At 35.3% G+C, this 24,688-nt stretch overlaps 4 protein-coding genes across 16 annotated transcripts; 3 read left to right on the top strand and 1 right to left on the bottom strand.

Moving 5' to 3' along the window:
* The first annotated feature begins 1,056 nt into the window (after positions 1–1,056).
* On the top strand, positions 1,057–4,311 carry LOC18096068 (probable leucine-rich repeat receptor-like protein kinase At1g35710). Its single transcript, XM_024592876.2, has 2 exons — positions 1,057–3,585; positions 3,703–4,311. The coding sequence occupies exons 1-2, from the start codon at positions 1,281–1,283 to the stop codon at positions 4,074–4,076; spliced, it is 2,679 nt and encodes an 892-aa protein (XP_024448644.1). The 5' UTR covers positions 1,057–1,280; the 3' UTR covers positions 4,077–4,311.
* Positions 4,312–12,136: 7,825 nt separating this feature from the next.
* On the top strand, positions 12,137–17,212 carry LOC7496852 (U-box domain-containing protein 44). Of its 2 annotated transcripts, none has more exons than XM_024594718.2 (4): positions 12,137–12,486; positions 13,301–13,870; positions 14,029–14,338; positions 15,368–17,212. In XM_024594718.2, the coding sequence occupies exons 2-4, from the start codon at positions 13,316–13,318 to the stop codon at positions 16,942–16,944; spliced, it is 2,442 nt and encodes an 813-aa protein (XP_024450486.1). In that variant the 5' UTR covers positions 12,137–12,486; positions 13,301–13,315; the 3' UTR covers positions 16,945–17,212. The 2 variants fall into 2 exon arrangements, with proteins under 2 accessions (XP_024450486.1, XP_002301911.2); XM_002301875.4 differs by having other exon boundaries at positions 13,298–13,870.
* A 654-nt stretch (positions 17,213–17,866) lies between these two features.
* LOC7496851 (F-box/kelch-repeat protein At5g42360) lies at positions 17,867–20,754 on the bottom strand. Its single transcript, XM_002300600.4, has 2 exons — positions 20,402–20,754; positions 17,867–19,929 (listed from the first exon to the last, which is right to left on the bottom strand). Exon 2 carries the CDS (start codon positions 19,849–19,851, stop codon positions 18,103–18,105), a length of 1,749 nt encoding a protein of 582 aa, XP_002300636.2. The 5' UTR covers positions 19,852–19,929; positions 20,402–20,754; the 3' UTR covers positions 17,867–18,102.
* A 1,315-nt stretch (positions 20,755–22,069) lies between these two features.
* Positions 22,070–24,455, top strand: LOC7474562 (uncharacterized). 12 transcript variants are annotated; one of them, XM_024595756.2, is made up of 8 exons: positions 22,070–22,220; positions 22,298–22,363; positions 22,555–22,609; positions 23,084–23,212; positions 23,311–23,362; positions 23,516–23,540; positions 23,637–23,728; positions 24,220–24,455. In XM_024595756.2, exons 2-8 carry the CDS (start codon positions 22,322–22,324, stop codon positions 24,269–24,271), a joined length of 447 nt encoding a protein of 148 aa, XP_024451524.1. In that variant the 5' UTR covers positions 22,070–22,220; positions 22,298–22,321; the 3' UTR covers positions 24,272–24,455. The 12 variants fall into 12 exon arrangements, 11 of the variants coding, with proteins under 11 accessions (XP_024451524.1, XP_024451520.1, XP_052306605.1 ...); XM_024595752.2 differs by having other exon boundaries at positions 22,555–22,612; XM_052450645.1 differs by having other exon boundaries at positions 22,070–22,236; positions 22,303–22,363.
* Positions 24,456–24,688: the final 233 nt, after the last annotated feature.

Here is a 24,688-nt window from a genome sequence, read left to right as displayed (position 1 = left end):
ATTACCAGGGTCATAATTTGACTAGTTAACCTGGGTTGACTCATGTTTTGTTTTTTTTTATTTCATCCCTAAACATTGAGATTTCTTATCTCGAGTTGTATAGGTCAACTCAGGTTCGTTTGTTATTTTTTTAGTTTAATTATTTTTTCTCAATTTTATCCTTTAACATTTGGTTGATTTGGGATTAAGCTTCATATTTGTTTTCGCTTTCTATGAGGTTATTCGGTCTTATTATATAGGTCATGAGTTTGGTTGGTTAACTTGAGTTGATTCAGTTTTTTTGAATTAATTTTTTTTTTCAATTTCATCCTTCAATATTGGATTGATTGAGAATTAAACTTTATAACTTATTTTAATTTGTTTTATATTGAGTTATTTCAGTCATATGACCCAGGTTATAGCTTTGACAGGTTAACCTGAGTTGTTTCTTTTTTGGTCTCTTTTTTTAATTGATTTTTTTATTTCATCTTTTAACATTGGTTTAATTGAGAATTGAGTTTTATATTTGATTTTGATTTACTTTGTATGTGGCTATTCCGGTCTTATGATTCGGGTCGTGAATTTGACAGGTTAACCCGAGTCGATTCAATATGTTTTCATCTCGATATTTTTTCAAAAACATGCCGTCTTGAATTTTTTTAGTCAAATTATATTTTTAAAGGTTTTTCAAGTTGTTTTTTGACCTGTTAAGTTAACTAGGTCACTTTAACTTAACCTCTACATGTTATAATTTTTTTTAACTAAAATACACGATAATAACACTTACATAGTTTTTAACCATAAAAAAATTAATCTTAGCTCCAACATAGTCCTAACAATATCTACTCTATTTATGAAAGTAAGGCCTAAAAGACGTGGGCAATACGGATCGACTAAGAATGAAATCCACAAATTAATGGCAAGAGGATCAGAATACATGTATTTGGATTATTTTCTGCTCGATCTCTTTCCACGAAAATCAGGGAGAACAGATTAACTGATGGCCTTCTTAATTTCCAAATGATACTATTGGTGATTGCTGAACCTTTTTCTCCTTTGTGGAAAAAGAAAAAAAACTAGCTAGACAATCTGAAGCTATTGTCTTAGGCATTGGAATTGATAGAATGAAAAGTCTTGCAGTGGACGCATATGCCCATGCATCATCTTTGGTTTCAAAAAGACAGTAAGAATAGTACACGTGAAAGACCAGAGGAACTTGACTTGGAATGAGTTCATGAAAAAACCATGCACTTCAATCATAAATTTAGCATTATCATTGAAGGGAAGCATTACACGCAAACATGGCATCCATTGATTATGAGCCAAAACTTCTTGCAATTTTAAGCACCTCAATTTTCTTGTCCTGTATTTTTGTATCTAGTACTGGTCTTGTGGCTGCACTTGATGACTCAGCCTTGCTAGCATCAGAAGGGAAGGCTTTGCTTGAGAGTGGATGGTGGAGTCACTACCGCAACCTCACCTCACATCGCTGCAAGTGGACTGGCATAGTCTGTGATCGGGCTGGAAGCATCATTGACATTTCCCCACCTCCAGAGTTCGTCAAGGTGGGAAATAAGTTTGGAAAGATGAACTTTTCTTGCTTCTCAAACCTTGCCCGTCTCCACCTGGCCAACCATGAGCTCAGTGGGAGCATCCCGCCTCAAATTTCCATCCTTCCACAACTCACATACCTCAACCTGTCCTCAAATAATCTAGCAGGTGAGTTACCGTCTTCACTTGGAAATCTCAGCCGATTAGTTGAGCTTGATTTTTCTTCCAATAATTTCAGCAACTCCATCCCTCCAGAACTAGGCAATCTTAAAAATCTTGTTACTTTGAGCTTGTCATATAACAACTTCAGCGGCCCAATCCCTTCGGCACTTTGTCATTTGGAAAATCTAACGCATTTACATATGGATCACAATAGTTTCGAAGGTGCCCTCCCTAGTGAAATAGGGAACATGAAAAATCTAGAGATTTTGGACGTGAGTAATAATACACTTAATGGTCCAATCCCTCGAACAATGGGTAGTTTAGCCAAGTTGAGGTCTTTGATCTTTTTTAAGAACAAAATCAATGAATCCATCCCTTTAGAAATAGGAAATTTGACGAACCTTGAAGATTTAGATCTTTGCTCTAATAACCTAGTTGGTTCAATTCCTTCAACTATGAGTCTTTTAGCCAACTTGATTTCTCTATTTCTTTGTGAGAACCAAATCGAAGGATCCATCCCTTTGGAAATAGGAAATTTGATGAATCTACAATATTTAGACCTTTCCTCTAATATCCTAGGTGGTTCAATTCCTTTAACTTCGGGCCTTTTATCCAATTTGATTTTTGTAGATCTTTCCTATAATATTCTAGTTGGTTCAATTCCTTCAACTTTAGGCCTTTTATCCAATTTGATTCTTCTAGATCTTTCCTACAACCAAATCAATGGATCTATCCCAATCAAGATAGGAAATTTGAGAAATTTGACAGATTTATATCTGAATTCAAACAATATCAGTGGTTTAATTCCTTCTATAATGGGCCGTTATAGAGAACCAAACCTTTTTGAAAACCAAAACGATGGATCCATCCCTTCATCTTTGAAGTATTGTAATAATTTGACCTTCCTAGATTTGAGCTGCAATAATTTAAGTGAAGAGATACCCTCCAATCTATATGATTTGACCTCTTTACAATATGTGAATTTTAGTTACAATAATCTCTCAGGCCTTGTTCCCTTGAATTTGCGACCACCCTTTGATTTTAATTTCACATGTGATTTACTTCTTCATGGGCAAATCACCAACTATTCCGCAACTTTTAAAGCTACTGCATTTGAGGGCAACAAAGATTTACACCCTGATTTCTCAAACTGTTCGTTACCTTCAAAAACTAACAGAAGGATTCATTCCATCAAGATATTTCTTCCTATCACCACCATTTCACTGTGTCTCTTGTGTCTCGGATGTTGTTATCTGTCTCGATGCGAGGCTACCCAACCTGAGCCAACATCATCAAAGAATGGAGGCTTGTTTTCCATATGGAATTATGATGGGAGGATTGCATACGAAGACATCATTACAGCGACCGAGAACTTTGACCTCAGATATTGTATTGGATCCGGTGGTTATGGGAGCGTCTACCGAGCACAACTTCCAAGTGGGAAATTAGTTGCATTGAAGAAACTTCATCATCGAGAGGCAGAGGAGCCGGCTTTTGACAAGAGTTTCAAAAATGAAGTGAAACTGCTCACACAAATACGTCACAGGAGCATTGTAAAACTTTATGGATTCTGTTTACACCAGCGCTGCATGTTTCTTGTTTACGAGTACATGGAAAAGGGAAGCTTGTTTTGTGCCTTGAGAAATGATGTTGAAGCTGTGGAATTGAAATGGATGAAAAGAGCACACATCATCAAAGACATTGCTCACGCATTATCTTACTTGCATCATGATTGCAACCCACCAATTGTTCATCGAGACATATCAAGCAGCAATGTTCTGTTGAATTCAGAATCCAAGTCTTTTGTTGCTGATTTTGGTGTGGCTAGACTTCTCGATCCTGATTCATCCAACCATACTGTACTTGCTGGTACCTATGGATACATTGCCCCAGGTAAAAATATTTCTTCTTAACATGCATATTTACCACTCATGCACTGAAAAACTAAAGCAAACTCTCAGTTTTTTTTTTTATATATATATATTTTAATTTCGTTTTGTATATCTACAGAGTTGGCTTATACTATGGTGGTGACAGAGAAATGTGATGTCTATAGCTTTGGAGTAGTGGCGCTTGAAACTTTGATGGGAAAGCATCCGGGAGATATCCTATCATCATCTGCTCGGGCTATGACACTGAAAGAAGTGTTAGATCCTCGTTTGCCACCTCCAACAAATGAAATTGTCATACAGAATATATGTATTATTGCAAGTCTGGCATTTTCTTGCTTGCATTCAAATCCAAAATATCGACCTTCAATGAAATTCGTGTCTCAAGAATTTCTATCTCCCAAGAGATTATTGGGAGGTCTCGAGATTTCTTTGTTGGAGCTCCGAAATCTTGGCATGCACACAAATGTAGGTGAGATCACAGTTCCTCGCTGAAAAAGTCAACTTTGAGCTCACCTGGAACTTCAACGAGAGCCTCCAAGAGCATGCGTTTATAGTATTTCTTAATTTTGGATGAACTTTTTTTCTTTTGTTTTGTTTTAGCACACTACACTTTTTTTTGCATGATAGTATCAATATATATGAGCATCATATTAAGTCTACCACTCTGTCTAGCAGGTTAAATTGAAATCATCACTCATCTTATAATTAGGCAAATCCCCACTTGAAATATGCAGAAGATACTTGTTAACTCCATTAATTTGTCCCTGCAAGCTCTTGTATAATAGATGCCTGAAAGCAGTGTTTGGATCTACTCTCTACAGTCTGTTCTGACTCCTGTCACTATCTGAGCAACATGTTTTGCTCATTTTTTTTCTGAATGATGCACCTTATTATTTATCATTTGGCACAGATGGAATTTTCAATCATCTTCCACTTCAAGATTGATGTCTCATGTTTGGAACCAAGCTTTGACTTTGTCACGACCCGAATCCCGGGTCCGTGACCGGCAACGTAGGAGCGGTGCCGAAAGGACACCCCACCTACGCTAAGCCTCAAAACGGACATAATTTATTCAAAAACACGCAGCATTTCATAATCTTCAGAAATATTATATTATTCAAAACTGATGAAACCAAAAGATAGTTTAAAACTCTTCATCAGTAATTAAAACAAAAACAATAATCCATAATACTCATTACATTGTCAAAATCCAAACTTGATTAAAACAAGGTAATAGTGGAGCGTCTAAGATATCGAATCAAACAGCCTTGAAAGATAAGCAAGGCATACCGACCCAAAACTGAAGAAGCGAGAACACTCAACAAAGTTCACTTGCTATCAGAAACTAAGAACCTGAAATAATATTAAGAATGAGGGGTGAGTTCAACCAACTCAGTGAGGGAATAACATTTAATATACATTTTAAATATTTTAGATATTAATAGTTTGCAAGATGATTTATCTTCATATACATATACATATACATACTAAACATATTATCATAACGTAGTGGACTACATGTCAGAGATCAGATGACACCCGAAGGTGACCAGATGACACTCGAAGGTGACCACTGTGGGATGATCAGTCGCTACAGGCTGATGCCTCTCTCACCAGCTAGGTATACCGAATATTATGTGTACATAGGCTAACTACTCTTCGTTAGCATGGAGTTACTGACAAGTCCCATATCAAGGCATAATAGATATTTATAGAATCATCAGAGAAACGTATATCATATCAAATAGAATCTAGTTCGACAGATTGCGAGTGCAAATTCAAGAATAAATGAGTACTCGGAAAATAAGCAACATATATAAATATTCAAGAAATTAACTAGTTGTACTCATTGTATAATCAACATACATATTTACTTATCATATATGCATATTAAAGATTATTCCACTCACCCGGAAAATATAGAACTAAAAGGAATGTCAGACGAAAGACCCGAAAATCCTATTGAGGATCGTTAGGAGAACCTACAACAATATATGAAATATACTAAAAAACAACTCGAACAAAAGATCCCAATGCATATAATAAAAACCAGGTTTAGTCTCCTAATTTTATGGACTAAAACGACAATTTTTCAAAATAGGGACCAAAACGTAATTTTACCAAAATTGGAGGACCAAATTGTAAATACATAACCATACTGAAATTTCACCCATGAACCAAGGTTGTTAAAATTGCGATTTTAACACGGCACGGAAAATGCAATACAAACTCGGATCGTAAAAACGGATCGTAAAATCGTAAAATCGTAAGGAATTTTAAAATACATTAATAAAAAATTCATGCTTCAAATAAAAATTCATACATAGTTTAAGCACCTGAAAATACATGTTTCAAATAAAAATTCATACATAATTCAAGCACCTTAAAATACATGCTTCAAAATAGTTCAAGCATCTTAAAATACATGATTCAAATAAAAATTCATACATAATTTAAATAACTTTTCATTAGCTAATAATTAACAACCATCTTAAGAGGATTATTAGTTTACATGACACAATCTGCAACAACCAACTCGCTAACTAAAAAAAGAAAAATTAGCACATAAAGCAATATTAAATTGATCGGGTTAAATAAATGGTTAAAAATATAGTCAAAGTAATCAAATTTATTAAAATCAGTGTTTTTATTTGTATAAATTAAAATCTGACACGAGTTAAGCTTCTAATTATGAGTTTCGTGAATCAACCTATTATAATAAATATAATTTTTTAAATTATCCCGTTACTATTTTTATATCTAATTTATATTTATAAAATCTCTTTTACTTGCTAACGTACTTTTAAAAAACATAAGTAATTTAAGGGGAATGAATAGCCAAAATAACATAACAAAGAAAAGTAAAAGATATGGGGAAAAAATCTGAATTAAATTATAATTTAATATTATTGCCTTGACGAATTTTGTTACATTCTATCTCTGCAGCCCTCTTGATTTCTGACATCCACTTCTTAAATTATAATTTTGATCTCTGCAGCCCTCTTGTCCACTATGCAGACAAAATTCACATATTCTGCAGCGAGTGAAGACCGCGTGACTGTGCATTTAATTGCACAACCAATAGGCGCTGGACAGCTGGAGCAGGGGGAGACATTTTGCTTCAGTGCATGCGTTCCGTTAAAATCGTGAAATCGACCCTAAAATCGTGATTTTTTGCGATTTCATCCGATTTTAACGATTTCACCCGATTTCAACCTGATTTTACCCATTTTCGATTTTTTCAAACGATTCAGCACGTAAAGCATGTTTTGACTCGTAAAATCGTACGATTTTACGAGTCAAAACGCGATTTTAACAACCTTGCCATGAACCATCCTTAATTCTGTCTAGAACGAACCAGGGACCGAACTGTAATTTTATAAAGTTTAGGGACCAAAATGTAAATTCCCAAAATTGAGGGACTAAACTAAAAATATTCCAAATCAATTATCAAACTGAGATTCATCATCCTAAACCTCAAAATACATTTAGGGGTCAAATTATAATTTTCTCATAGTTTAGGGACTAAACTGTAATTTTCATAAATTGAGGGACCAAATTGAATTTTCATCATCTTCAACCTCAAACCCAGAATTCTTCACAGATTACCTATTGTTCTTTCCAGACTTCTAACTCAAATTCACCATTTACACAAATCATAACTCAAAATCATCATTTTTACCTACAATCTTCCATAATCAATTAAATAATCAATTACCCACAACAATCAACCTATAACATTCCAATTAATTCATCAATCAAACCCAAAACACAATATTCAAAACCCTAACCTTTATTAAAACAGAAATTAAAAGCTTAAAGAACACACATTTATACATAATCTTATCTTTAAACTTATTTTCTTCAATTCTCTTCTCCTTCCCTTATCTTTCCCTCTTTTCTCTTCTTCTTCCTCCCCTTTTCTTCTCTTCTCCCGTCAGTTTTTCTCTCTTAAAACACAACTATCTTCTTCCATTTTCTTTTCTATTTATATTTATCAACTCTTTGTTCAATTACTACAATACCCTTTATTCATTTATACTCATTTTTAGCCTTCAAGGGCTTTGTTGCCTTTTACCTACTCATTTAATTTCAAAACATCACAGACTTCAAAGGATGGTGAATTGAGATGGCCTCCCTCCACCATATCTATCTAGTACGTAGTAATACACAACATTGTACGTAGCTGTACAGGATGCCTAGCTATAGATTATTTTCGGTCTCAGAGACATTTACTAACAGAGAAAATATATCATAGTATCCGATTATGAGTACATGATTCCTTCGTATCAGCATCTGATTTATAAAAGATTGAAACCAATTTTTAAAGTTGAAATTCTTTACCTTGTTATCACATTGATCATCCCATTAATTTCCCCTTCATGATATCTTTAAATAAGAAAAAGCTTGGGGTATGTGCAACTGTCCTGATGCTCTTAGACAAGCCAGGAAAAATATTTATTAGGAGCATCATATTTTTCCTTGGAAGTTCATAGATCGTATATATATGCTAAATGTTTTACATAGTCTAGGTAAAATTCAAATAATATCTAACGACAAGAGCTTATTTTCGTTAAAAAATATTATTTGGAGCATCAGATTTTTTTCTTGAACTTCGACAGCTCCATATAGTCAATAAATCGTATATGCTAAATGTTTTACATATATAGTCTAATTATAACAAATGATTAGACGACAGTATTATAACAAATGATTAGACGACAGTTCATAATTCTCCTGCATGAAAGCTCTATATATATACCCATTATCTTGGTGACAATTGACAAGTCGCAGATGCAATTCTGCAATTATATTAGAATGCAAGGATAATATATTTATTTAGGATTTTATTAATTATCCCATGGCTGTGTATATTCAATAATTTTCTTTAATGATTACAAATTTACAGCCCCGCATCAGTTTCTTTCTTGTTCGAGGCCTTCAATTGTAAAATATATTAAAACTGCTCAGTGTTTTACTGTTCAAGTTCACAGTGAAATGCTGAGCAGCTGCTTTTTTTTTTTTTTGAAGCTGTTTTGTTTTATTTTTTTTAAACTGTTTTTTTCTTTGATTTTTTTAATGATTTTTTTGTTTAATTTTTTTTTGTTAATGTTAATTTTTTTTTATTTAGTTATCAAATTTTCATGACACGGGTTCCGGGTTTGACGGGTTAACCTAGATTTTTTTTCTGGTTTATTTTTAATTAATTATTTTTTCGAGTGCAGTTCAAAGTGAAACGTTGAGCTGTTTTTTTTTTTTTTGCTTTGTTTTTTTTAAGCTATTTTTTTTCTTTGTTTTTTTTAATGATTTTTTTTGTTAGTGTTAAATTTTTTTCTATTTAGTTATCAAACTTTCATGACACGGGTTCCGGGTTTGACGGGTTAACCTGGATTTTTTTCTGGTTTTTCTTTTTAATTAATTTTTTTCGTTTAATTTAGTTTGTTAATGTTAAATTGTAAAATATACTAAAACTGCTCAGTGTTTCACTGTGCAAGTCCACAGTGAAACGCTGAGCAGCTGCTTTCCTTTTTTTTTTTTTCCTTTTTTACTTTTTTTTAAGCTGTTTTGTTTTATTTTTTTTAAGTTGTTTTTTTCTTTGATTTTTTTAATGATTTTTTTTGTTTAATTTTTTTTGTTAATGTTAAATTTTTTTCTATTTAGTTATCAAACTTTCATGACACGGGTTCCGGGTTTGACGAGTTAGCCTAGATTTTTTTTCTGGTTTACTTTTTAATTAATTATTTTTTCGAGTGCAGTCCAAAGTGAAACACTGAGCTGTTTTTTTTTTTTTTTGCTTTGTTTTTTTTAATGAATTTTTTTTGTTAATGTTAAATTTTTTTCTATTTGGTTATCAAACTTTCATGACACGGGTTCCGAGTTTGACGGGTTAACTCGGATTTTTTTCTGGTTTTTCTTTTTAATTAATTTTTTCGTTTAATTTAGTTTGTTAATGTTAAATTTTTTCTATTTAGTTATCAAACTTTCATGACACGGATTCCGGGTTTGACAGGTTAACCCAGCTAATTCTGGGTTAACCCGTAATTATTTTTTTCCTATTCAATTATCAAACTTTCATAAATAGCTAAAAGGAATCAGTGTTTTACTGTGGACTGCACAGTGCAGTCCATAGTAAAACACTAATTCCTAAGGCGTTTTTGTTTTTGTGTTTTTTTTTTTTTTTTTTTTTTTTTTTTTTTTTTAAGTTGTCTAAGTTTGTTTAGCTGTTTTTTTATGCTTTTTGGGATTTTGTTTTGCTTCTTTCTTTGTTTTTTTTAATTAATTTTTTTTCGTTTAGTTTAGTTTGTTAATGTTAAATTTCTTTCTATTTAGTTATTAGACTTTCATGACACATATCCCGAGTTTCACGGGTTAACCTGGTTTCACGGGTGAACCCAGTTAATTCCGGGTTGACCCGTCAATTTTTTTATTAATATTTTCATAAATATTTTTGTTTAATTTAGTTTGTTAATGTTAAATTTTTTTTTTATTTAGTTATCAGACTTTCATGACACAAATACTGGGTTTAACAGGTTAACATGGTTTGACGAGTTAACCCGGATTTTTTTTCTTTTTAATTAATTTTTTTTGTTTAGTTCAGTTTGTTAATGTTCACTTTTTTTTTATTTAGTTACCAGACATTCATGACACGGATCCCGGGTTTAACGGGTTAACCTGAATTTTATTTTTTTTTGCTTTTTTTTTAATTATTTTTTTCGTTTAGTTTAGTTTGTTAATGTTAAATTTCTTTCTATTTAGTTTTTTTTCTTCTTAGAGGTTTTTTTTTCTTTTTTCTTTTTTCTTTTTAATTAATTTTATTTAATTAATTTAGTTTATTAATGTTAAATTTTTTTCTAAGTAGTTCTCGACTGATGCCTTTAGTTTTTTTTTATGTCTTTGACTGTAGACTGCACAGTGCAGTCCACAGTGAAAAGGCTGATGCCTTTTGTTTTTTCTTCTTTTTAATTAATTTTTTTCGTTTAATTTAAATTGTTAATGTTAAATTTTTTTCTATTTAGTTATCAAACTTTCATTACACGGATTTCGGGTTTGACAGGTTAACCTGGTTTGACGAGTTAGCCCAGTTAATTCTGGGTTAACCCATTAATTTATTTTTTTCTTTTTAATTATCAAACTTTCACGATGCGAATTCAAGGTATGACGGGTTAACCTGGTTTGAAGGGTTAACCCAATTAATTCATATATTTTTTTTTCATTAGTTTTTTTCTTCTTGTTGGTTTTTTTTCTTTTTAACTAATCTATTTAATTATCACATTTTTATGACACGACCTTGCAGCCAGACCCACGTCCAATGCTATTGGGTCTGGTATTGCAGTCCAGATACTTTTATGCTAAGGGTTAACCCAAGTTTAATGTTATTATTAATATTATAAACATTACTCTTGGGTCAGGCGTTGCAACCAAACCTGAGACTCTTGGATATAACTTTGCAAAAAAACCTAACACTTTTAGATCTTGGCTATTTTTAAAATGCAAAAAATAATTGACCTGCGGCATCACGCGGGGCATGTAACTAGATGAACCTAAACAAAAACAAACTATTCTAGCATGTATACGCAACAAAGCCCAAGCAGCTATCGGCTTAAGCCTTTTTATACGAGCAAGACTAATCAGCACGAGATTTCAAATTCTTGCAAGAATTACCAGAACCCACAAACGTGGCAACTCAAGGGCCTCATCATCCAAAACCAAAAGGCAAGTACTCCCCTAAAAGACAAGATTGTAGGGTTGTCCAGGTCTACTTCTGCAATTACTTGTCAAGTCCTCCAACTATTGCCTAATTCTTAATCAAGTCCTCAATCCAAATGATCTTTCAATTGGATATCCATCACACTCTATCCAATTCACCCGTCACCATAAAAAAATAAAAATTGAAATAACTACTTTGTTTAAGATGGATGGTTATATGGTTCTGATTTACAAATCTTGAGATCAAACTTAGAATGCCATGAAAGTCTTTGGTTTAAAATAAATAAATCATCTCTTTTTAGATTAAAAGTTACTTCTAACACGATAATAATAAATAGTTAAGTCTAAGTTTTATGATTTTAAAGAAAAACATTTAAAATCAAAAGTCAGTTTAAAAAAGATTACGAGTAATTCATTCTAAATATTTACAGTAAACGGAGCCAGAATTTCAAGAGCCTTTAATTATTAAAATTTACATCCTCACTTAAAATCCAAACAAATTTAGAAATGCGAGAAAGTTGTTCAGATTAGGCTGAAAAAAGAAAAAAGAAACCAACGATTTTTCAATTTTCCCGCTTATTGCTTAATCAAGCAGAGATGGTTGTTGCTTAGATTTTCTCCTTCAATTATAGTTTATCGTTCAGTTTCAACCATAAACAGGCAAGACTCCCACGAATCTACCCAATTAAGTGGGACCCAAGGTTCAGCTTCTAAACTCCGACAACACAGAACTGACCATAGTTAAGGGAAAATATTTTCACTCTCTTTCTGTCGTCAACTGAAAGTTAAAAAAATAACTGTAATAAAAAACCATGACGACTATCTTGTTTTGGTCAACCTTTTCTACCTTTGCTGATCATTTTCACTCTCCTTTCTTGATTGCTTCTTCTTGTTGGTTTCTCTTCTATTTTACCACTATTTAATTACAAAATATTTATTATAATATTAAAAAAAAAACAAAATACAGCACCCTTTTTCTCCCTTCCCCTACTTCTCCTTCCTCTCGGTTTCCTACTCATATTAGTTTCCCATTTCGAATAAGGGAAATAAGCCCTAATAATCGAAGTTGAATCGGCCTCATGGATGGTTCAATTCTCCTGGACCTACTTGTTGAATTGCCAAACAAGAAGTAGGGAAGAGGGTTTTTGGAATCTCTGTAAATTGGAGACCTTTTGATAGCTCAAGGAGGATATAGGTATGGCTGTTGTAATGGGATTTTGCATTTCAATGTTTTTGAAATGTAAGGAGTTTCTTTCTCTTGCTTGTGATCTTTGCTGTTTCCTAATTTGCTCACAGAGCAGTAAGAAGAAAAGGGTATTTGAGTTTAAGTTTGATTTGTGGTGTTAATGGGGGAATTCGGTTAATTTGATAAATCATTGATTAAAAGTGTTAGTGATTCTGTTGGGCATCGTTAATATTGAATATTTTAAAGATGTTTTGCCAATCCCTAATGCATTTATGAACATTTGTTGCCCATCAGTACTACTGTACTTCTTGATGTCCTCTCTGTTTCGACTTGTCTGTTCTTTTTTTTTTAATGTTTGCTGCAAGTGTTATCCTCTAGATTAGATAATTTGAGCAAATTCGGGGACTTAGAATTGGTGATTTACCGCACAATTATCCACAATTTTCGCTGAAATGGAAGGGAAAGGCGTGCTATTACTTTGCGCAACTCGTCAGTGCCTGCCTGCTTGTGCACTTCTTCATCTCCACATTTTCTTTCATTGCTATAGTTGAACTTGTTATCTGCTAGACTGGATAATTGAGCTTGCGAAATGGCAATTTTGAGGTTTAGATTGCCAATTCGGTATTGTCACTGGATTAGAAGGGAAACGTTACTTTTGTATGCTTGCTTGCTCTCTTTTACTGTGATTAATCTCTTTTTTCTTAAACTTGGGCCAATTTAATCTTCTCCTTGTGCTGTTATTACTGCCTTATCAAAGCGAGGATATGACTTGGGAAAAACTAAGTTTAGCGTTTTCTGACTGGACACTGCTTAATTGCAGCAGGTTTATTTAGATCAAATGGCCGAAAGCTGGGATGGAAGTTATGATCCTGGTAGCCAATCAGATGACAGTCATTACTTTGAAAGACTCCGTGTAGAGCCTATTTATGATGCATTTGTCTGCCCTTTAACAAAGCAGGTTATGCGTGATCCTGTCACCTTAGAAAATGGTCAAACTTTTGAACGTGAAGCAATAGAGAAGTGGTTCAAGGAATGCAAGGAGAGTGGAAGGAAGTTGGTTTGCCCCTTGACTCAAAAGGAGTTGAAAAGCACAGACCTCAACCCCAGCATAGCTTTGCGGAACACCATTGAAGAGTGGACTGCTAGGAATGAAGCTGTTCAACTTGATATGGCATGCAGATCTCTAAACCTGGGCAGTCCAGAAAGTGATGTTATGCATTCTTTGAAGTATATTCAATACATGTGCCATAAGAGCCGATCGAATAAGCATGTTGTGCGCAATGCTGATTTAATACCTATGATCGTTGAAATGTTGAAGAGTACCAGTCGTAGAGTCCGGTGTATTGCTTTGGAAACCCTTCAAACTGTGGTCGAGGATGATGCTGATAATAAGGTCGTGCCAGGTTTGCTTGTTATTGCTGTATAGCTTCCATGACATCATTAGAGTGATGCGTTGCTGTTATTATAGTTATGTGTTGCTGTGTAGCTTCCTTGACATCAACAGAGTTATACATTGCCTGTCTCCTGTTAACGGATCTTCTTTGTTTCCAGGCAATACTGGCTGAGGGTGACACAGTGCGGACCATAGTTAAGTTTTTGTCTCATGAGCAATCCATAGAAAGGGAAGAAGCTGTCTCCTTGCTGCTTGAGCTCTCAAAATCCGAAGCCTTGTGCGAGAAGATTGGTTCAATCAATGGAGCAATTCTCATTTTGGTTGGAATGACAAGCAGCAAATCAGAAAATCTTTCAACTGTTGAGAAGGCTGATAAAACTCTGGAAAATCTGGAGAAGTGTGAGAACAATGTACGGCAGATGGCTGAAAATGGTAGACTGAAACCTCTTTTGAATCAAATCCTTGAAGGTACCTCCTTTGAGCTCAATGTTTCTATTATTTTTTAATTTCATGCAAACATTAGGGTTGTCCTTTGCTAATGCACCTGTACTAATTATGTTAAAATTTGTGATCCGGAGGTAAGATGGTAGAAGCCATATAAATTGCAACTTTTGCTGCTTTTACCCTTTCTTTTTTTACACATCATGATTGCTAGTTGCTATTTTGTAGATCTACAGATGCTGCTATTGAAGTATTTGCTTCATTTGGTCCTCCAATTCTATTTTTTTCCAAAATTCAACTTGGTGTTTTAAAAAAATTGGTTTCACGTATTTTTTCTTCCCATAATTGTAGTATCATGTTAGAATAATATAAGTCATATCTTGAGGTCTCACCTAATAGTTTAAGCTTTTGGGTTGAGATGATTTTTTGACATGATATCAAAACATTGTGGGTCTATGCAAGTTTCAAGCTCAAAGAGCTTTTCACTTGAAGGGTTGAGACCTTATCTAACATAGTATTAGAGCATTAATGATCAAACGGTCATAAGTTTGAATCTCATTTTTTCTTTTAATTAAAATTAATTAATAGCACATGGTAGTGTGAATCTGTCCAATTTTCAAGCTTAAAGGGTTTTCACTTGAAGGGGTGTGTAAGAGAATAATACAACTCAAATCTTGGGATCTCACCTAATATCTTAAACTTTTGGGTTGAGAAAGAGCTTTTCACTTGAAGGGTTGGGACCTTATCTAACATAGTATTAGAGCATTAATGATTAAACGATCATAAGTTTGAATCTCATTTTTTCTTTTAATTAAAATTAATTAATAGCACGTGGTAGTGTGAATCTGTCCAATTTTCAACTTTAAAGGGTTTTCATTTGAAGGGGTGTGTAAGAGAATAATACAACTCAAATCTTGGGATCTCACCTAATATCTTAAACTTTTGGGTTGAGATGGTTCTTTGACATCCTTGATATTTAGGTCCAAATGCATACATCTGATCATACACATGCCATATTCCTCTGATTAATGTGTAACCAGAAAGAAAATGTTGCAGGCCCACCAGAAACTAAACTGTCTATGGCTTCATACCTGGGTGAGCTAGTCTTGAACAATGATGTGAAAGTCCATGTTGCTAGAGCTGTTGGTTCATCTCTGATCAATATAATGAGAAGTGGTAATGTACAGTCAAGAGAAGCTGCTTTGAAAGCTTTGAATCAAATTTCTTCTTATGAGGCAAGTGCCAAGGTTTTGATTGAGGCTGGAATTCTTCCTCCTCTTGTCAAAGACCTGTTTACTGTTGGCTCCAACCAGCTCCCAATGCGTCTCAAAGAGGTCTCAGCCACAATTCTCTCCAATGTTGTAAACTCCGGCAATGACTTTGATTTGATTCCTGTTGGACCTGACCATCAGACTCTTGTTTCAGAAGACATAGTGCAGAACCTACTCCATCTAATTAGCAACACTGGTCCAGCTATTGAATGCAAGCTTCTGCAGGTTCTTGTTGGACTGACTAGTTCTCCATCTACTGTTTTAAATGTTGTCGCTGCCATTAAAAGCTCAGGTGCTATTATCAGTTTGGTTCAGTTTATTGAGGCCCCCCAGAGGGATTTGCGTGTAGCTTCCATAAAACTTCTCCAGAATGTCTCTCCACACATGGGGGAGGAATTAGCTGATGCTCTCCGTGGCACAGTTGGCCAGCTTGGAAGCCTTTTCAAGGTTGTAGCAGAAAACGTAGGAATCACAGAAGAGCAAGCAGCTGCAGTTGGCCTTTTAGCTGAGCTCCCAGAGAGGGATTTGGGTCTCACTAGGCAGATGCTAGATGAAAGCGCCTTTCCCCTAATCATCTCCATAGTGGTAAAGATCCGTCAGGGGGAGATTAGGGGTGCCCGCTTTATGACACCATTTTTAGAAGGACTAGTACGGGTTCTTGCAAGGGTTACTTTTGTGTTGGCTGAAGAGCCGGATGCCATTAATCTCTCCCGTGAGCACAATCTTGCTGCTCTTTTCATTGAACTGCTTCAGTCGAATGGGCTTGACAATGTACAGATGGTCTCTGCAATGGCACTAGAGAACTTATCTCAAGAGTCAAAAAATTTAACAAGATTGCCTGAGTTACCGCCTCCTGCTTTCTGTGCCTCAATCTTTTCATGTCTTAGCAAACAGCCTGTCATAACTGGATTGTGCCGGCTCCACCGAGGAACATGTTCCCTAAAAGATTCATTCTGTCTTCTGGAAGGACAGGCTGTTGAGAAGCTGGTAGCTCTTTTAGACCACACGAATGAGAAAGTGGTTGAAGCAGCTCTTGCAGCAATTTCTACTTTGTTGGATGATGGGGTTGCCATTGAACAAGGGGTTGCAGTGTTGTGTGCGGCAGAGGGAATTAGACCTATTCTTGACGTGTTACTGGAGAAACGAACTGAGAATCTGAGAAGGAGGGCAGTTTGGGCTGTTGAGAGACTTTTACGGACTGAAGACATAGCATATGAAGTTTCTGGAGATCCAAATGTGAGTACTGCACTTGTTGATGCTTTCCAGCATGCTGACTATCGAACACGGCAGATTGCTGAGCGTGCCCTGAAACATGTTGATAAGATACCCAATTTCTCTGGTATCTTTCCAAATATGGGTTAGGCCGCTTACCGATCCTGGAGCTGTATGTAATTCATCGTGTGTCCCGAGCCATTTATGGTTATGCTAGCGTTAAGCTGCAGGTAGATATTGTTGTAAACAGATTTTTCATCTGTAAAGGTTTTGAAAGTGTTCATTGGTTTCTAATCATGCTACTTCTTGCTTTCCTTTTTATTTCTTTTTCCTCTTTTTTTCTTCCACGATTACATATATTGTACTAGTACTGAGAGTTGGATATTGGTTATAGTTCTTTTCCATCTTCCAAGATTAATCATTCTTTTAACCTTCTATATTTTCTGAGATCAATCAACAATTTATTGAATAATCCAGTGTTGTAACCTTTAAGAATCGGAGCAGCTTAGGTCAGTGATGGCATTACAGGTTTTGAACCACATCCTCAAGGGAAGGGTACAGCTGTTGAGTTTAAGCAAAGTACCTTAACCTTCTTTTTTATGGCAAATTTTTAATCCAAGCATAGACAAAAAAGTTTTGAAGCAATCGCAAGGATCCATAGACTTTGGTCTCGAGGCTGGATTGATTCGGACAGTCTTCAATCTTTAATATTGTGGTCACAAACGTCACCAAAATAGTCTGCTTCATGGAGTAGGATCTACAAGTCAATTGTCCATATTGCTAGCATCAGGCATTCCCTGCAATTGCCACCATAAAAATTCATTGTTAACGCAAGGATCCAGAGACTTTGGTCTTGAGGCTGGATCGATTTGGACAATCTTGAATCTTTAAAATTGTGGTCACAAACGTCACCAAATACAGTCTGCTTCATGAAGTAGGATCTACAAATCAATTGTCCACACAGGCCTTCCCTGCAATTGCCACCATAAACATTCATTGTTCAAGCATGAAATGTAAAGTGAAGGATATAAAGGATTATCATCAACAAACTTCTCCTATTTGGAGTACTGGATACACAAGAGAACAAATTCATTATTATTGAACATAAACAAGATCAGGAATACAGGATGAATTATATAAACAGTGGAGAAGAAAATACACAGATGAAATTGCAGACAAGCAAATTGATCATGCCCAAAGAATTCAATATGAAATTCGGATGTTCCAAATCACAATCTGTGCTCAAAATCTAGTGTGGGTAAATAAATGTCTAAAATTCTCAGCACAAATCAGCATTCACTAAGGACTTCAGAGATGTAAGACAGCCAATGATTTAGTCATGCACGAGGAAGCGTCCAATTCATGAGTCATGTGATTCCTAGCAAGGTGGCTCCAGTTTGTCCCCCTGCCAGACACATCACATACAGTCAAGAAGTTCAAAACTTGACCAAATATTTTGAACATTTCAACCCCAAATATTAGGTTTTTATCTGCAACAAATGCAGCATTCCAATCCATTGGCGCATCGGGATGCAGTGAAACTTCTGTCCAAGTAAGATACATGAGATCTAGCTCCCACAATTTTCTAACAGCCTTGTTTCTCTGGCCTATTTGACCATCCCCTTCACACCAGGAGACTGAAAGCATAAATAGTTGGTCATTGCAAGATACAAGTTTAGGGTAATACTCGTGAACACGAGGAGGGAATGGAGAGGTTTGGATTGCCATCCAAAAGCCCCTTTGAATGTCATATCCCATGAGCTTGTCTGCCTCGGAGTAAACATAAAAAATCCCATTACAAATAACTCCAGAACAAACCACCCCAAAATCCATTGGCAACCTCTGGATTTCTGTCCATTTATTTGATACGGGATCATAAATTTCTCCAGAATCCAATGGCTCATCCCAGGATCCAAGACCTCCTACAGAAATCAATACAAACCTCTTACAGTACTTTGTATTTGATTGATCATTTTTTTGTCTGATGAACCTGTGTGACTTTCTATTGGGTAACAATGAAGGCTCATATTCATCAAAAGCCTTTCTATATTGTCGTCTCAGTGAAAGCCTGTGTGGGTCCTCATATACATCCGATACCCCACCAACACGTGACCTAGGAAAACGTCGTTCTTGTCGATGTTGATGACTGTGAACCACTGTAAAGTCCGAATGAACCTCAGAAATTCCTAAAACAGGCATTGATCTTGCACACCTCATGTGTGCAATTTTACGCCAAGATTTTGTTAAAGGGCTAAAAACCCACACCCCTTTGTGTGTCCGAAATGAGCTCCTATCCACCCTACCAAAGTGTGTCAAGCTAGAACAACCTCCAACAACATAAATATCATCTTGAATACTGGCAACAGAAAACATGAACCTTCCTTTTAGAATGTCGGAATCAATCCTATGCCACTGGTCCTGAGAAACATCCAATGCATATATATCTCCGGAACAATATCCATCTTTAACAGCACCAAACAGAAACAACCACGGCTTCAGATATGCACCTTCCCGTCTCATCTGCAGGAACCGAGGGGTGGTGGTCAAGTATCTCCATTTCTTGCATACAAGGCGGGCATTCATGAGACTGGTCAATGGGAGTCTCACTAAGCATAATTCCAGTACATCATCTGGAAGAAACATATGCAACCTGCTATTTTGAATCGAATCTTCAAGCTCTAAATCCTTTCTACTGTTTTTCTTCCAGAACTTCTCTCTCACCCCATATGAGAAACAATCGAACCCTGTCTCCTCATTCCCACATATTGGTTTATATCCCTTTCCTTCTTCACTAGCACTGCATGACCTCCTCCTACCACTCGGATCCCCAAATTCTTCACCTGTGTCAGCACCAACTTTGCAGCCCCCACCCATACCATACAAAGTAAGACATTTCAGAGAAACTCCCCTTGAATCATCCTCTTCCTCTCCTTCACCTCTAAGATTATTCTTCTTCCTCAACTTCTGGCTAACACTTCTCACTAGCCGTTGCGACACACTCAGAGCCTCCAATTCCCGGCGAAGAGATGCCTCTCCAGTTAATCTCTCAGAAAACATTCCGTCCTCTCTTAGTTTCCACACGACAAATTACACCCCATAACCATATTGTAAGCAGCATTACTCACCTTCTATCATCTACAAAAAAAAAAAAAAGGAACCCAACAAAGATTACCCCCAATCATCTTCATAGAGGCAAAAGAACACCAAAAACTAAAACAAAAAAAATAGACTTTACATTCAATTTATCAGATCCATAACATAGTTTTTCAATAAACCAGATCCTACATCACTAAAATCACAACTATAAATCATCAAAAATATTTGACTTCAACCAAAACCCACAACAATCATTTTTTAAGAAAAGGAAAACAAAGAATCCCCCATATTATCTAACCAAATCCAATTATAGAAAACACAACCCTGAAAGAAAGGAACGCAACCCATTTCAAATATAAAACAGGAAAGCTTAAAACAACCATTTTTAGCATAAAACTAACTCGAAATCTACAATTTATTACCCTCATACCAACGTCAACCACAAAATCCAAAGCCCAGAAACAGATAAAAAAAATAAGAAACATAGAGAGAGAGAGAGAGAGTTACTTACATTACAAAGATCATAGTAGGAAGAAATAAATCTGACAATGCGAAGTGAAAAAAAAATTTCCAATCTTGATGAACAAAGACTTGAGAGAGTTGAAGCTTGGATCCAGTTCAAGTTTTTTTGTTAAGGCGGTCGGTCAGTATTTAGTAAAGCGACATGGCACTCGATGATGATACTTGTAATATTAATTTTATAAAAGCGACGCGTCAGCGCTTTTCTTTTCCATTTGTCATTCTCCCTTTTGTTTTTCACCTCTTTTTTTTCTGCAGAGTCTGGACATGGTAGATAACTTGAGCTCAGTGGAGAGTAGATATTAGCAGAGCCGTTGATGGTTGCTAGGATCTCGAGGTGGAGCAGTGTTTGATTGGTTTCGAGGGTTAAGTGGGGCTCGGGGCTCTATGAAGGTGGGAAATACGACGTCGTGGAGTGACTGTGGTGTGTGACAAATTTTCAGTGGTAGGTTGTGAGTGGGCCCGTGAGGTGTCTCGTAAGTCGAGACCTACTTCCAATTTCTTGCCGATAATAATAAGAGATTATTTTGATTATTGAAACAAAAATGAGTGATTAACTTGGATTAATTAAATTTAAAGGGATTAATTTAGTGACGAAAAATATATGTATTTAATTAATTTAAATATTAATATCGGTATCTGCAAAAATTTAAATCCATAATAACGATGTAAAAATTATGTTTTTTAAATTGTTAAAAAAAAAATTGTAATTAATAAATAAATATAAGAATACTAGAGGAAAAAAAAACATATTTATTGGAAGGATGGCTGCTGCTAATTTTAATTAAAATATACTAAAAATATTTAAGAAATTAATTTAATAATTTTTCAGATAAAAAACAAATCAAACCACAAAAACAAATATTTTCTTAGATATAACCCCACAAAGAAACAGATTCTAAATTGATATTATATTTTCAGTGCAAAATCATTGAAAGTGAAAAAATAGTTTGAGAATTACTTTAAAAAAAAACGAATTAAAAACAAATTCCACCACGTTGTTGGCTGCACAAAAAGACATGGACTGATGTTCTATTTCCAGTGCAAAATCATTGAGAGTGGAGAGGGCAAAAAAAAAAAAAAAAAAGTAAAACGGACACATTAAGCTGTACTGTTTGTAATGATGTATTTCTGGCACCGATGTCTCTGACAACAAAAGGAAACTGTCGTATTAATTGGTGAGCAAGTGCCCTTGAATTTGATTCACAGCTTTTCATCTCGAGCAATGGTGATGGATGGATGGATGGATGGATGGACGGACGGACAGCAGAGAAAGAGAATATCAATTTTATAAAAGAGAATAATATAAAGTCCACACAAGTATTTTAATGCATCGTGACTTTAGAACTTAGAAAAAATATATGATGAACAGCCTTGCTTTCTTGGACCACATGGACGGAGTTTCCTTTTTTTTATTATTAAATATTATATCTTATTAATTCTCAACTTGTTCGTCGAATGAGTTTTAAAATAATTCTAAAACCTTAAAAAGAAAATAGAAGAAAAGGCAGAGGGGAGACAAATACTGGGCCATGAAATCTCACTTACTAGCCCAGATATCTCTAACCCAAACGCGGTCCATCTTGGCCTTGTCGGTATCATGGGCCTATCCCTGGGCCTGGACCTTCCCAAGTTGCGGTACTTTCGATTTCTCCATTCTTTCACATCTTCAAGAATCCTCTAATTCTCTCTGTACTATATTGTTACCTTTTGATGATTATTAGGGCTTGATTATTCACTAATCAATTTTTCCGAGGTTAATTGAGCTTAATCGATCACTGTTTCTTATTTCTTTCGCAGGAGGAGATAGAGTATGGCCTTTCCAATGTAAGGATTTTTTATTTATTTTTTTTCAATATTATAAAATGGTTTGGAAATTATTGTGTAGGAAAGACCGCGGGATCATTTGGATATGAGACATAGACTGGATTCTAAAGGTCAACGTAAAGGAAAGGTAATTGACTACAGGTAAAGCTTCATTATTTCCTTTCAGTTTTATGTTATCTATTGCTTACCTCTCCTCGCCATGGCGAGTAGTGTCTTGTTAATATTGCTGCTTTCTTATGATTGCCTTATGTTTTTTTTATATAAAAAAAAAAACCAGATTCAGTGAACTTTCAATATCCTTTTCAATATGTTTTGTAGGTAGACTCGAAAAGATATGAATGGGTTAGAGTGGATAGCTGGGACAATCTTTCAGGTAGTAAGTATTTGTTCATGTCAGGAATTCATGGAGTTATTCTTGTCTTGGTTTGGCTATTGTGCTTTAACCAATTTGTCCCTGGCAGCCATGATGTTCCTCCTTTTCTTATATTGAATGTCTGATTTGAATAATTCATGCTGATTTGAATAATTCATGCTTTTATTTGTTTCATTTAATCTCAAATGGTAGATCGATTGGTGTTTTTCGTGTTTGATGTAAGACAATGTGAATGATGGTAGGACTATGACCTCTGGCTTACTCTTGCAAAAGGAGTGGTAGCTCAGTTGTGATGTCCACTAGCCTATGAGTTCATGTGAGTTTAAATTTTGATGGAAAGCTGGAAACGAAGATCTTGATGCCCCTATAATGGCAAAGGAATTCTATTCAAGCATAAATTTTGTATCCTGTCTTCAGGGAGTTTGTTTCAAGTTCTATATTCTTTCTTCAATGATTTTGTTTTCTTTCTTATAGAGAATGGGATTGGAACACCAAAAGAGTTTCTTATCCTTGCTTTTCTAGGATGTGGAATTACTTCCTTTTCCCTGGTGAACTGGCCCACCCTGTTAGTTGTGATGCTGATGGTTGGTTCTAACTCAGCATGTCTGTCATACATTCTTCATTTCTTGCTCATTGAACTTTTATGTTCAACTCAACTACTACAAATTTTTAAGCTGGTTTCTATTTTTATTTGTTGATAGACAAGCAAGAAGCCAAGGCATATTCAAAAGATTTATCATCTTATTGTGGAAGGTGAGATGGCAAATGGTTTGGCCATCCCTCTCTTTTTCGCTCATTGCAAAATACACTTCAATGGCTTTGTGATTTGCACTCATATTCCAAGGATGTTAATGTCATCTAGTTTATGGCTTACCAAGTCTAACCTGTATGTTTAAAATGGGACAGGTTATTGGAGGAAACTGAAGATGAGGTGAGTTTTCATATCCTGTTTTGCCATTTCTAAGTTAACGGTCTTTCTTTAACATATGCAAACAATTCAGGCTACTAAGAACGGTTAATCTTGCAGTTGGCAGAACTGATAAAGAAAGGATCCGTGAAAGTAGGACGTTTGAGCAAGATTCTATGCCAGGATTTGAGCAAGCACTGTAAGCAGTCAAGGTAATGCTGAATCCAAATCCAAGTATACCTGCTTTAGGCAAACTAGCTTGTTACAAGGATAGTTACTACCGTTAGAGGTGTGCCTTGCTTGGTGCTTGAGATGAACGAGGTCAGTGCTAGCAGTATATATTAACCCAGGGACTTGGCATTAAAGGACCGCCAATTTACCTAACTTGGAAGAATCGATAACCATTCACTGACTTGAGCAGCATTCCCAATACACATCACATTGGGCTCATGCCCCTACTAAAAACTAGAAAATACAATTTGGGCCTGGATTTTTTATCAATATTGTTTTGTAGATTGTGAAGTACCTGTATTCATGCGTAACTACTGGTTAAGAAAAAACTTTTTACACCTGGGCATTTCCTCAATATTGTTCTGTTTGTAGATTGTAAACTACCTGATAGCAGTCTAATCATTTGCATAAATGCTGGTTGACAATCATGCTCTCATTTATTTACTAACATAAGCTTCATCTATTTATGCAGTGATTCCCATGAGGTGGATGCTGACGATGATGAACCAGATGGGGAACTATGAGAAACTCCAATAATTTTTGGAATCAATCACCCGTGGGAAAGTTTTTCTCAAAATCGACAGCCTTTGTACCATGTTGAATTAGTGTTCCACATGATACTACTTTTTCATTTTTGATGGGACAACTGTGGACTTTTGGTATCACATATTCTCATCAAAAACCTGAAAATTATGCCATTTTTTCGCATGTTTCTTGTGATTTTATTGCTTAAAATTGAATTTATATCGAAGAAGTTTGAAAACCTGGGAAAGTTGGTAGCAAATGGCACCACGCCAGGCACCTATGTCAAACTCAAAGTTGTGGATTTTAGCACGAATTCCTCGTTCACTGTCGTCCTACAGGTACTCAGTGAGTCTAAACTCGTTTCCACTATTCATTTCATCAGCTATTTTCTTTCAGGCGAGCAGTATCTTAAAAAA

Source organism: Populus trichocarpa, chromosome 2 (assembly GCF_000002775.5).
Source record: "Populus trichocarpa isolate Nisqually-1 chromosome 2, P.trichocarpa_v4.1, whole genome shotgun sequence".
NCBI classification, from domain to species: domain Eukaryota; kingdom Viridiplantae; phylum Streptophyta; class Magnoliopsida; order Malpighiales; family Salicaceae; genus Populus; species Populus trichocarpa.
Note: the sequence above shows the minus strand (reverse complement) of the source record. Positions and strands in the feature narration are given on the sequence as shown.